Source organism: Marmota marmota, unplaced genomic scaffold, assembly GCF_001458135.2.
Source record: "Marmota marmota marmota unplaced genomic scaffold, marMar, whole genome shotgun sequence".
NCBI classification, from domain to species: Eukaryota; Metazoa; Chordata; class Mammalia; order Rodentia; family Sciuridae; genus Marmota; species Marmota marmota.
The window spans coordinates 974,550-987,611 of record NW_026000294.1 but is presented as its reverse complement, the minus strand read 5'-3'; the positions used below and the strand labels follow the sequence as shown (position 1 = coordinate 987,611).

At 42.5% G+C, this 13,062-nt stretch overlaps 1 protein-coding gene across 1 annotated transcript; it reads right to left on the bottom strand.

Annotated features, from left to right (window-relative positions):
- Positions 1-3,728, bottom strand: LOC107155642 (uncharacterized protein CXorf49 homolog). Its single transcript, XM_015501600.2, has 6 exons — positions 2,412-3,728; positions 1,687-1,843; positions 1,116-1,192; positions 808-853; positions 216-257; positions 1-109 (listed from the first exon to the last, which is right to left on the bottom strand). Exons 1-5 carry the CDS (start codon positions 3,726-3,728, stop codon positions 217-219), a joined length of 1,638 nt encoding a protein of 545 aa, XP_015357086.2. The 3' UTR covers positions 1-109; position 216.
- Positions 3,729-13,062: the final 9,334 nt, after the last annotated feature.

Below are 13,062 nucleotides of genomic sequence, written 5' to 3'. Positions count from 1 at the left end.
GCAGAAAAGAACCACCAGGTGCTAATAATCAGAGGGAATCAGCTTCGATGCTGCTCCTGGGCTCCACAGGTACCAGCTGCTCATCTTATAGGAAGGTAATGGGTTGAACCTGTGAAGCAGATCAGAGTCAGGGTTGCAACACGACCAGGGCCAACCCACAGTATTCCCAGATAGCTAAAATTGTGAGAAAGGGATGTTGTAAACCTTATACTCACTTCAAAGGGCCTGGAACTTGTCCATGAGGGACTGCATTGCAGCTGAAATATACAGGTATAAGTGGGCACTCTAGTAATAGATGTATGGAAAACTGTCTGCCTACCCCCACACTGTGGGGAACTGCTAGCCCTGCAACCTCACTCCAACAGCCCTGTCCAAACAGCTCCTAGGACTGACTCCCCCAAAGCTCATTGAAATACAACATGAAACAGTTTTCTCCAAGACAACATGTATCAGTAGTACTCAAACAATGGGCCATGGCAGACCCATTCAGAAACACAGTAAAAATAAATAAGCAAACAAACATCAAACAAGCCACATCAACCAGCAATTACAGAGAAATAAAGGAGATCTCTAAAGATCCTTACAGAAGGACATGTCTATGGCAAAATATGTGGAATGGAAAATTCATTGCTCTTTTCACACAGATCTAGCAGTCAATGCACAAAAAACTCCAGGGCCAGGCATAGGAATGTCCTGCCCTAGGGTACAACCTATATCTACAGCCCCACCCTGCCCCAGGCCACCCTACTGGGAGACACAGACATCTGCCTTTGTTCTACCCCTGTCCCAACCCAGGGCTTCTCATACCTAATTGTTCTTTGAGGTCATCTCTTTCTTTTTGCAGGGCCACACACTAGTCCAGCAAGCATTAAAGAAAGAAAAATGAAGATAATATTCTGGCCTCCTCTCTCTGATCCTCCCACTCATCCCCCACTCTTTATGTTCTTCATATCCCAAATCCTGTGGCAACACAGGCAGAGAGCCCTCAGTGAAAAGGAGGAGCCCTCCCTCCCTTGGACATGAGATCTGAGGGTGCACCTAATTCTGCTTAACCTGGACATGAAGTCCACCATCTAGTTGGGGCAGTCATTTCTAGGATCCATAGAAAACATTACCCAGGGACAGCCCAATGCTCCATGTGGTTGCTCTTGCCTTTCACGAATCAGGGGACGCACAGCTGACGCCTGGTCATCTGAAAGAACACACAAAATCCAGCTCCCCAGTCTGCCTGGGAAATAGAGAGGGCCTGGCTGGGTCTAAAGTGAGGCAGCAGCCCCCTCTGCTGGCAGCAAGTTGCATTTGCTCTGCCCAGCATTTCCATCTATCTCTGAGCCTGCCTTCCCTACTCTCCAGGGTCAGCCACAGGTGTGGCCCCTAACCCCTTGGCTCTGGGATGGATACTAGCAGAGGTGCAGCCACAGCAAGCCTCTGGGAGAAGCCATATGGCCGAAGAGGACCCAACATAAAAGGCTTTGTTCTGAAGTCTACTTCAGGGCTTGTGTTTGGGAAATTGCTACAAATTATCCCTACTACATAAACCCAAGCAGGGAACCAAGATGCCTGAGGCTGGCCACGCCCACACCTAGTTACCTGAAACCTGGGGGCAAGGTTGGGCCCTGAGAAGTAAGGGAGCCAAAGGTTTCCCTTCCCCTCCCTCTTCCCTTCCATCAAACATATAAGACTCACCAAAGGGTGCAGGGGCTCTGGATATGAGGCCTCCCTGGCCCAGATCCCAGGTCTGGGAGCTTCCTGGAGGTTGGGAAACTCTGGTGTTGGGGTCACTTCTACCGATTTCTCCAGGATGCATAAACATGGCAGGCGTCCCTGGCCAGTGCATTGAAAACTAACAAAAAATTTCTGAGTCAGGTTAGAGGATGTGCCTGTAGAGTATGATTGTGTGTGTGCAGGGGATGAGGTGAGGTGGGGATCAGTGGAAGAATCCCAAGGCTCATTTCATCAGCACTGTATCCCTCAAACAGCCGAGGCCAGGAGGTAGAACTGAGTCTGAGAGAAGCAGGGAGGGCAATGAGAAAGCTCAGGTGCCCTGGGGGAAGACCTGGGAGGGAGAAATCAGGAGGCAGATGGGAATAAACACCCAAGATGAGCAGTCAATACTGTAAGGGGTCACCTGAAATAGTCAGTAGCCAGTCCTGCTACCCATTCCAACCCCCATCTGGGGAGGAGGTAGGAAATGCACAAAGTATAGGCAACAGGGACTGGTACCTAGCAGGTACTTTCTTGATGTTTGCTCCTACAACAACAACCAAAAAAACAATTTGGCATCCCAATGACAAGTGGGCTCCCAACAACCACTCCTTAGCAAGAGGCAGATGGAACAATGGCAGAGAAGGGTAGAGTGACGGGGGAGGGGAGGAAGAGGAGGAGAATGAGGAGGATGAAAACCTACTTACGTGAGCCTGTGGGACTGCATCTCTACTTAGGCCACTATCTTCACAGGCCACCAGCTGGGACTGCCATGTCTTCTTGGCTATAGATCTCTTTCCAGTGTCACTGTGTTTGGCCTGTTTTGGTTCCAAGGGCAACAAGGAATGCCTCTTGGAAATCTCAAGCAGGGGAATACCTGAGACTGAGGGGAAGGTGGCTGGTTCCAGTGGAGCTGCCTTGATTCTCTGACCCCATGAAGGGAAGGTCCTGACAAGAGTAACTTTAGAGCCATCCCTCAGGGATTTCTTCTCCTGAATGGGCTTCTTCTTGGGGCTGGCCCTGGGCAGGCCCCCTGAAGCAGCAGCAGAGGCAGTAGCTCCTAGATAGCTATGCCTTCTCCCTCTCTTGCCCCAGAGCACACTTTGCATTTTCTTAGAGGAACCAGCTTCCAGCTCTTCCAAAGTCTTTTTCATGGCTGAAGCAAGAGTGCCAGGTGCAGGGGTCATCAGAGGGACTGGCATATGAAGGACATTCCCCCAAGCAGAGGCACTAGTGCTTCTGGCTGTGTCTCCAGGTATCTTGGAGCTGTTGAACACTGCCTGACCTCTTCCTTTGGGGTAAATGCTTTCCCTAATCAGCTGTAACTTATTAAACACATCTGAATATTCAGGAATAACAGAAGGCTGCAGGGCTTCCCTGTTGACCATTATTCTACTTCTGGTTTGTCTCTGTGGATTCCCCCAGGCCCGTCTTCCCTCAGGCCAACTGGGATGGCACAGTGGGGCAGCAAGGGCTGGCTGCATTTCCAAAGAACTCAGAGCCTGCACACCTCTCCCTCTGAGACCTACCTCTGTGTTAGCCCAAATGGTGGACCTTTCTGCCGCAGAGCTATCAGGATATAGGTACCTGGGGGAGTCACAGGGCTCCCAGCCAGTCAGCTCCTGAATGATGGTTTCAGGCTCTATAGTGAGGTGGGGCATTAAGTCCCAACAAGCCCCCTCATCAGTTGGGGAGTTAGGCCTGGCTTCACAGCCGCGAAGCACCATGTTGCCTGCCTCCATCTCTTCCCAGTCACCCTCCAAGTTGAACTCAAAATCCTGGAGGTCTGGAAGACCACCCTCGCCATCCCCACTACATGGTGGCCCCAATTCTAGGTCCTGGCCCAGACCCAGTCTCCGAGGGCCTCTGTGGCCTACTCCGGGCATGCTAGTGCATGTCTCACGGTCCGGGACAAAACCATCTCCCAGAACGGAAGCCTCCTTAGTAGAGCTCATGTCGCTGATCCAAGTAGCCAGTTTTGAGGAGAGACGGTCACTGCAGTCAGGGTTAGAGCTGCTGGGCATTCGGTAACTCAGTCACCACAGGTGTGCCACGAGATTACCTCAAACACCTCATGGCATTGATTGCCTTTGATGGCCTCGTTTTGGCTTTCTCATTGGTCCTCTCCTGCCAACCAGCATACCCCTTGTTGGGTCATCCCTCTGGGCCCTAGCCAATAGGGATGAAGGTCCTTGGACGCTGCAAAGCACTAATTATACTATCCCTGAACAAGCCAGATTAGCGGTGAAGTCCAGGTGTGGGTGCGCTCTGCTTAATTTTTCCGGGGAAACCAGCATGCCCCTGCCCCTCTGAGCCTAGCCAATAGGAATGAGGGTCCTCGGACTTTAGCAAACTCTAGTTATACTAGCTCTTGACAAGCCAATTTAGGCATTTTAGTCTAGGTGTGGGTGCGCTCTACTCAGTTCTTACTGTCCTGCCCAACGTGGCAGGGAGCCTCTTATCCTATGAGGGCCTCACTTCTTGAGCCACAGTGTCCCATCTATAAAATAGGGGACATAACAACACCTAGCACAGAGGCCTGTGAGGATTCAATGCAATGATGGATGAGAAGCAACCAACCTAAAAAGGGTTTGCAAGCCCCTGTTGCCCAAGAGGATGAAAAGCCCAATAGGAAAGTGGGCAAGAAAGTCCATAGTCAGACATCAGCAGTCCAAATTTGTTTGTTTGTTTGTTTCCTAAAGAGTCAAAGAGAAGGTGTTTGTGATTTGCAGTCTGTGCAGGGTCTCCCTATTACTGAATTACCATAGGTAATCAAAACAGCATGTAGATGTGTGCCTGGGACGCTACATTGACAATTTGATTTTTGCGCATTTCTCCCACATGCTTACCTACTCCCCCTATGAGTTAATGCAAAGGAGTGAGAATCCCTACAGTCAATGACAGCCCAAGAGATACCACCACTGATCCTGAAAATACAAATTAAATCAATTTTCACACACCATGTTTACAACCCCAAAAAATGGTGGATGAGGTTATGAACAAAGTGAAGTTTTTGACATCTTTGAAAGTATCAGTGTGGAGGAGCAACCATTGGGGAGGCAAATTGTAGTGATTTCACTGTGCTGACACTCTTATAAGAACTATAGATAAATATTACCTCATCCTCGCTCCTGGGTTTAAGTAACTAGTATTGCTGCATTCCTAGGGAAAGGGAACAGGAAAGTTCAGCAAGGCCTGAGCACACCATCTGAAGAAAAGCTAATATGTGTAGTGCACAAAGACACGTGTGTAAGAAAGTCGGTGAAGGGAACAATCTGGAATGCTCTGGATTCCCATTGGTCAGGGGATGCAGGAATGCAGTGTGATCTATGCATTCATCCAGTAGATGAAAATGAGGAAGCCCAAAGGGGGCACACAAGGCTCTTTTTTTAATATTTATTTTTTAGCTGTAATTGGACACAATACCTTTATTTTATTTATTTTATGTGGTGCTGAGGATTGAACCCAGGGCCTCGTCCGTGCTAAGCGAGCGCTCTACCGCCAAACCACAACCCCAGCCCAGCAAGGCTCTTTTAATATATTTCAAAAACTGTCTCATGACTGCATATGCCAATGTGGGAAGCCACTGCTGAGCTATTTAGCATCTTCACCTGGCCTTGAGCCAAGGAGATCTTGGTCTGGCATTGCTTGCTATTTTGTGGCCCCTCCCACTTAATGGATTATGCAATGCACGTGACTTCAGTCTTCGCTCTGGCTAGGGAGACTGATTTAGTAGCTCTGGAGTTGGGAGTGACCCTTTGGGAACTGGGCAGTGCACAACCTACCTTAATTGCTAAGACCATTATGTAGAAAGCCTTAGAAGTTCCCCCATATAATAATAATAATAATAAAGCAAATAGGCACTCTCGTTCTCTCTTTCCAGTGTGGAAGCTCGACCTTTAAGGTCAAAAAGCCGTCGTGCCCCCGCTGTGTCGTGTGATTTTTTCCGGTATCAGCCAGCCCACTCCACGCAGGGGAACCCAGCTTCCGTTGCCTGCACAGGCTGCAGGTGAGAGGCCAAGTTGCAGGACAATGCATGGATTTGGATACACATTTGTAAATTTGAAAATCTGCATCAGTCCTCTGTTTCCTGTGAGAAAACATATAAGTGTGTGTAAAAGAATGTGCCAAGAGATTAGATTGGACACAAAAGAAAGCCCTACCAGTTGTAATAGGGAGCCAATTTTCAGTCATATGTTCCTTGAAAGTATTGGTTCCCAGCTTCTCTGATCTGTCCAGTATGGTATCTGGGGAGCAATCCCTTCCTTGTTTACTGTAAGGCCCTGGAGTACTAGAGTTTCCCTTGCTTGCCGCCCAACTCCTACTATAGCAGCCCTCAATTAATTTCACAACTGCCTGCACCAGCTTCCTACTCATACTCACCTATCTTTCCTGGCCTCATACATCGACTGATCACCCACCAATAGAGGGCAGGGATGTGTGAATGCCTCTCATCTGGGGGAAGTCAAAGGCCTGATGTTTCTGGATCTGCACCTGAGAAGCCTGCCCTGCTGAAGAAGATTACGCAGCAGGGTAGATTGGTTCTGATACACATCTGCGGTAACCCACGTCCACAATCTGCTATGACTGTAAAGCCCCTACTCCCACTCCTCAAAATGACTTTTGAAGACATGCTGGACTATTTCATCATACCAACAAGGATAAAAAAGGTACTTATAAATGTTCTCTCAGTGCCTTCAGGACCTTCTGGTGCTCCACCAATGCCTGGTGGCCCCCATTCTTACCATTAAATTAACAGTGGATGAAGAGATGGCACTTTGCTTTTTGAAGTACACATATATGCAAATGAATGCATATATAAAAATTGCTGGTTTCACTATTCTTAGAGGGCATTCATGAAAGAACAACTCTTGCACCTCTCAAAAGATATCTGCCTCTTGGATGTGTAGTACAAAAAATAGAAGATAAAAACATAGAAGTAAATAATTCAGGTGTGATTTTATTTGGTTTTCATGGGGGAAAATGACTAAATTTCTTTGATACAATTTGTTTAAATTATGAAACTACACATTTAAAAATCTAAGATGATATGGATTATTGTTAAAATATTTTGCCAATGAAGTTGTTGCAGATTCTAAGTATTTTTCTATAATCACTCCCGTCCCCCAAATAAGCTTCAAAAACAATCACATTATAATTTAAACAAATGATGCCTCTGAACATTTTGAGCTGCTCTCCTATGTGATAAATAAACCTGGTCCTCTTATGGTTTTATTTTGGATACACCTTTTTAAACTAATTACTGTCAGATGTTCATTATCCAGCCAGTGTTCATTTTTATCCTCAGATTTTTAGTAAAAACTTAGATTTGTTTTATTTTTGCCATATGGATTACATAGCTCAGCTCTAAAACCTGCCATTTATGAAAATTTAATCTTATTTTGCAATGCTGGGAACAGAACCTAGGGCCTCGCACATGCTACATTGCCACTGAGCTACACCCATAGCCCTAACTCTTTTTTCTTTTTAATCCATTCAGAGATATGTGTAAATTATATTATTGGAGAACAGATATCTGTTTGTATTACTTTAAAATGGATTATAAGATATGCATATTGCTTTGGGAAGAGCTCAAGGAAAGAATTGTTTTGTTTTAAACCTCAAAACTAGATAAACCCTAGGAATTGCTTCATTGTAACAAGTAGTTTTCATTTCCACAAAACCTGAGGCTTATCTTCTGCCCTGAAGTCACCCTCCACCCCCCAGTTCTTTAGAAGGAACACATCTCTTGATGACTCCCTTATATAGAAGACTAGCACACAATGGGGGGTTTGTTATCAGAACATACAGAATATATAGCAGTTAAGTTTGGAGACATGACTGTTCTCTTTGTACAAGTGTGAATCAAAAATGTTTCTGTCTTTCAGAGTCTGATTAAGCTATATCATTGTCTCCTGCATAGTTTCCTGAATCTGTAAAGTATTTATGGCTAACAGTTAAGTTCTATATTTGTTGACAGGCAGATAAGTGGAATTGAGTACCATCTTTGAAAACATTATCTTCTACATTGAAAATAATAAATTGTAGCTCTCCGCAACTGAGTTTAAAGCAGTGTGACTGTGTTGTTAAATATTGAGTATTGTTTATAACTACCAAAACAGCTTCGGTTGCTTTTTGGCACCTTGCCTTTAAATCAGTCTTAGATTTGGGATAGATTTGACCTTATTTATCAATAATGATTTGAAAATTTGAATGTATCCATTGGGTTACTCAAATGTGTTGTGGATTTCTCAGATGATTATAGAAAACATTTATGCTGAAGCTGTTTTTTTCTTTGAAATAAAATATTCAGTAGTTTATTTCTCCAGTAATTAAAATGTCAAGAATGCCTAGTGCAACCAGTTTAATTATTTGATAGCTACCTCCTTTTAAGAAAAGAATATGGTCACCTTTGAGAGGATCATCAGCATTTAAACGTCCCTTATTTTAAGCAGGTAATAGATTCAAGCTTTCAGAATTGGCAAAGGTAGAAACTAAAATTTATTTAGTTATCTTCAGACTGGGAAGGGTTCTTAGCTCTTACATAATGGCAAAAGTATTCTTTTGTTGTTGTTCTTTCAGTTTTTAAGAACAGGTAGTAACTATTATCTACCATACTATAAGGACTCTAGTCAAAGTAGTCTCCAGATTGAAAAACAGGTAACTTTAGGTATCATAGCCTAAATTTATCAGTCAGTATTAAGCTGTCAGTTAACTGGAAGGATAACATAGGAAAATGAGAAAGCAAAGATACCTCTATTCATAGTTATTTTGACTGTCCTAAATTGAGATAACTCTAGCTTTAGATGAAATATTTAATGTAACACCACTAAAAGAGGTAGCAAGTGTGGAGATCTATAATTGTGGAGTCCATTTATTATGGGAAAAAATATTTTACTAAACAATTCGAAGAGCCATAAGGCCAAGATTTGAAATTATTACTCCTAAAAGTATCTAGTAACTTTGCCAGTGACCTAGACTGCCATTTTAACTTTTTTTCCCCACGAATCTTATGACTGGTACTTGTATCTTTGTAAAGCTCATTTCTCTAATTGTCCAGGGTTTGCAGTGGGGATATCTCAATTCTTGTGGGTACTCTGGGCCAAAAGATTTTAGGTTTGGGGTGGAAATAAGAAAAGCAAAAGTTTCAGTGAACAAATGAGGAAAAGCATATGGGAAGAGTTTTACTCTTTGAGGGGTATTAATAATGCTTTTAAAACAAGTTATGCCAGGCTGGGGATATGGCTCAAGTAGTAGCATGCTCGCCTGGCATGCGTGAGGCACTGGGTTTGATCCTCAGCACTACATAAAAATAAAAAATAAAGATATTGTGTCCACCTAAAGCTAAAAAATAAATATTAAAAGAAAACAAGTTATGCCGAGTGTGATGGCACATACCTGTAATCCCAGTGACTCAGGAGGCTGAAGCAGGAGCATCACAAGTTTGAAACCAGCCTCAGCAACTTAAACGCTATCTCAAAAAGGGCTGGAGATGTAGCTCAGTGATCAAGGACCCTGGGTTCAATCCTCAGTACCAAAAATAAATAAAACAAGTCAGGCTAGGCTGAGATTGGTTTATAGAAGGACATTGCCAAGCATATTTGGTCTTAAGGGATACACACTATCAAATATGCTTACATTTGGGCTTCAACAAAAAAACAAATAACCCAATCAACAAATGGGCCAAGGACCTGAACAGATACTTCTCAGAAGAGGATATACAATCAATCAACAAATACATGAAAAAATGCTCATCATCTCTAGCAATCAGAGAAATGCAAATTAAAACTACTCTAAGATACCATCTCACTCCAATAAGATGGCAGCCATTATGAAGTCAAACAACAATAAGTGCTGGCGAGGATGCGGGGGAAAAGGTACACTCATACATTGCTGGTGGGACTGCAAATTGGTGCCACCAATTTGGAAAGCAGTATGGAGATTCCTTGGAAAGATGGGAATGGAACCACCATTTGACCCAGCTATTCCCTTCTCGTTCTATACCCAAAAGACCTAAAAAGAGCATACTACAGGGACACAGCCACATCAATGTTTATAGCAGCATAATTCACAATAGCTATACTGTGGAACCAACCTAGATGCCCTTCAATAGATGAATGGATAAAAAATGTGGCATTTGTACACAATGGAATATTACTCAGCATTAAAAAATAACAAGATCATGGCATTTGCAGGGAAATGGATGGCATTAGAGCAGATTATGCTAAGTGAAGTTAGCCAATCCCTAAAAAACAAATGCCGGATGTCTTCTCTGATTTAAGGGGGGTGACTCAAAATGGGATGGAGGGGGAGAGCATGAGAAGATTACCACTAAATAGGGAAGACGGGTGGGAGGGAAAAGGAGGAAGAAAGGGAATTGCACGGAAGATCAAAGGAGACCCTCATCGTTATACAGAATACATGTATGATGTTGTGAGGAGAAAAAAAAAAGAAGTGTGTCACATTAGATTGGGAGGGGAAGGGGGGATAGGAAGGGCAGCAGAATAAAACAGACATTATTATTGCTGTACGTATATAGGTGACTGTATGACCAATGTGATTCTGCAAACTGTACAATCAGAAAAATGAGAAATTATACCCCATTTGATTCAAATGTATAAATTGTCAAGATCATTGTACTGTCATGTGTGACCAATAAAAAAAAGAAAGAATTAAAAAGAATTCTAAATAAATTTGATAAAATAATTGAAATATGTTCAGAAACAATGGCTTTCTGGAGTTGAAATCTTTTTAAGTTTTAAAATGCCAAACCCACAAATAATGAAAAATGGAAACCTAGACCTTAGATCCTCATTCACACAGAGTTGTTAAAAATTCAGTGCTCCTGAAAGGAGGACTTCATCCAAGCATTCTTGTAGTAGGAGAATCACAAGTTCAAAGCCAGCCTAAGCAAATTAGTTAGATCCTGTCTCAAAACATAAAAAGGGCAGGGGATGTGGCTCAGTGGTTAAGTGCCCCTGGATTCAATCCCCAGTACCTAAATAATAAATAAAGGAGGACTTACAAATACTTGGGCTTGTCCAGGTCTTACCTGCCATCTTTTCATGCTTTTGAAGATGCTATTTACAGCTCTGATTTATTGTCTAAAGTAATATATTGGTTATTCAGAAATAAATGTTTTTTTTTAATTAACCAAGGACCATCTTCCTTATTTCTCCATTTTGCTCTTGTTTTCAGTAGAGAATAATAGTTCAGAAAAGAAAAGGGGTAAATTTTTAGCCTGAGTCACAACTACAATGAAATATTTTCTAGAAATCATTTGCCCATGATATATATTACCTCAAAAATAATTAATTAGGGCTGCCTTTTGTCCTCAAATATACAGTTTTTGAAACTTGGTATAAGTGAAAATAGCTCTACTTAAAGTTTCCATTAAAAGACTGGTTTGCATATTAGTCCATTGCCTGAACTTCTAAACAGTTAGTGCCACTGTCTTCCTCACCCCAAGTGAGGTAGAACCAGCTTCATGAAATGCCAGGTTATAAATTCCAGAAGTTAAGCACAGACCTTCAAGTATTACCATTAATTTGAAAAGCATAAGCCTAAACTCAGAAGAATCACTAATAAAATGCTTAGAAAGTGGTGGGCATCCTTCAAGGAAAGACTATAATCTTAGTAAAGCGATATTATCAAAGACAGACACTGTTCTTTTTATTTTCAGAATTCTGCCAAGGGAAACAAATTGCCAATAAAATAATCAGTATTAAAATGCCATGCAAACTTCTGGCTATAGAAAACATGTGAGGTCTATGTTCATTCAATAGTCACATATTGTGATCAGGTGCTATGCCAGAGGTCAGAGAAAGCAAATCCCTATCCTTGAGGGGCTCCTAGTCTAGGGGTGACCTTACATAATTCAATAGTACACCCATTATTAGTTACCCATTATAAAAGTATTTCAGAAGAGCTGCTGGTAGAAATTACAAACCAGTTTTGGAGCATTTTAAAGGGCAGTGTGATGCCCTTTTTTTCTTTTTTCTTTTTTTAACTAAGAAAATATGTTTCAAGAAGATAGTGTTGATCAGTGCAGCTATTCAAGTGTACAAAGTAATAGGGTGTTTTTCCCTCTCACACTGCTCCTGGTTAAAGGCACTTTCACTGCTCATCATTGATAAGCAGGTACAGATTTGCTGCCATTAAGCAAACTTGATTTATGTGTGCTCTACAAAGTTTTTTTGTAACTTCTTAAAATCATGATTTTTCTTCATTGACTTAATGACAAACTTAATGTATGTAATTGTCTAAGCATTTTAAGTTAAACTGCCTAAAATGTGATTTAATACATATACATTTGTTTGTATTATGAACTGCAAGCAATCTGAGATGTTAGGTTTTATCACCTGCTGCTGTATCTGTGAACAAAGAAATGTTGCTTTAAGAAGTAATTATAGGGCTGAGGTTGTGGCTCAGCGGCAGAGTGCTCGCCTCGAACGTGCGAGACCCTGGGTTTGATCCTCAGCATCACATACAAAAATAAACAAGTGAAATAAAGGTGGTGTGTCCAACTACAACTAAAAAATAAATATTTTTTAAAAGAAGTAATTATAATTAGGAATAGGCTATGGATATGATACTTGATATTTTTTAAGATAAACCGGTTTGCTTTTGTGTATTATACCTGAAAGCTTTTTTAAAAAAAATGTATTTTCATGGTTAAAAAAAAATTCTCTCTCCAATGCCCAACTTAGAGACATTACCCATCCATCCAGTCAATGCCTACCATACCTCTCTCATTTACACTGCCTTCCTCCTTCCCTGTTCCATAGAGATTCCTAAAATTTTCACGACCTTCTCCATTCTCTTTATTTCTGTGACTCTCTTACATCCTCTTTCCATGCATCTCTCAGTTCTTTACTCGTGGCAAAATCTCTGGGGAACCCAACCCCACTCCTTCAGGAACCTATGTTGGTTTGGACTTAATTACTTGAGCTGGGGTGGGGACCAGTTTCATGGTTTCCACAAGACCATTCCCAACAGGATAGCACTTATTGTATAGACCACTGACCCAAGGTGGAATTTTTGTCTCTGATTGTCAAGTGTTATTACTTACAACAATTCACTCAAGCACAAGAGAAAGGACCAGGCTTGATCCAGCACCCAGTCACCTGAGATCCTGACTGGATGGATCCCCAGGGCCTTTCAAGCCCTACCCCAACAGGGGGTCCCCTAGTACCACCAGGATCAAGGTCATCTCAGGCCCTATTTTCATCATCCTTAAAATGTCAAGCTGTCTCCTTCCCCTCAGGATACTGTCACCCATGGCATTAAGTGTCTTTGGGGAAGAACTGAGCAATGAGAACAGTACACCATTACCATCTTGTTTCTTGGTTCTGCCTC

What these genes read in the sequence shown, in the direction of transcription:
- LOC107155642 (XM_015501600.2), bottom strand. Translation starts at nt 3,728, where the DNA reads ATGCCCAGCAGCTCTAACCCTGACTGCAGTGACCGTCTCTCCTCAAAA. An exon ending in ATGCAGTCCCACAGGCTCAC is followed by an intron (nt 1,844 to 2,411) that starts GTAAGTAGGTTT and finishes ATTTTTTGTTAG; the next exon opens with TTTTCAATGCACTGGCCAGG. An exon ending in CAGAGCCCCTGCACCCTTTG is followed by an intron (nt 1,193 to 1,686) that starts GTGAGTCTTATA and finishes GTGTTCTTTCAG; the next exon opens with ATGACCAGGCGTCAGCTGTG.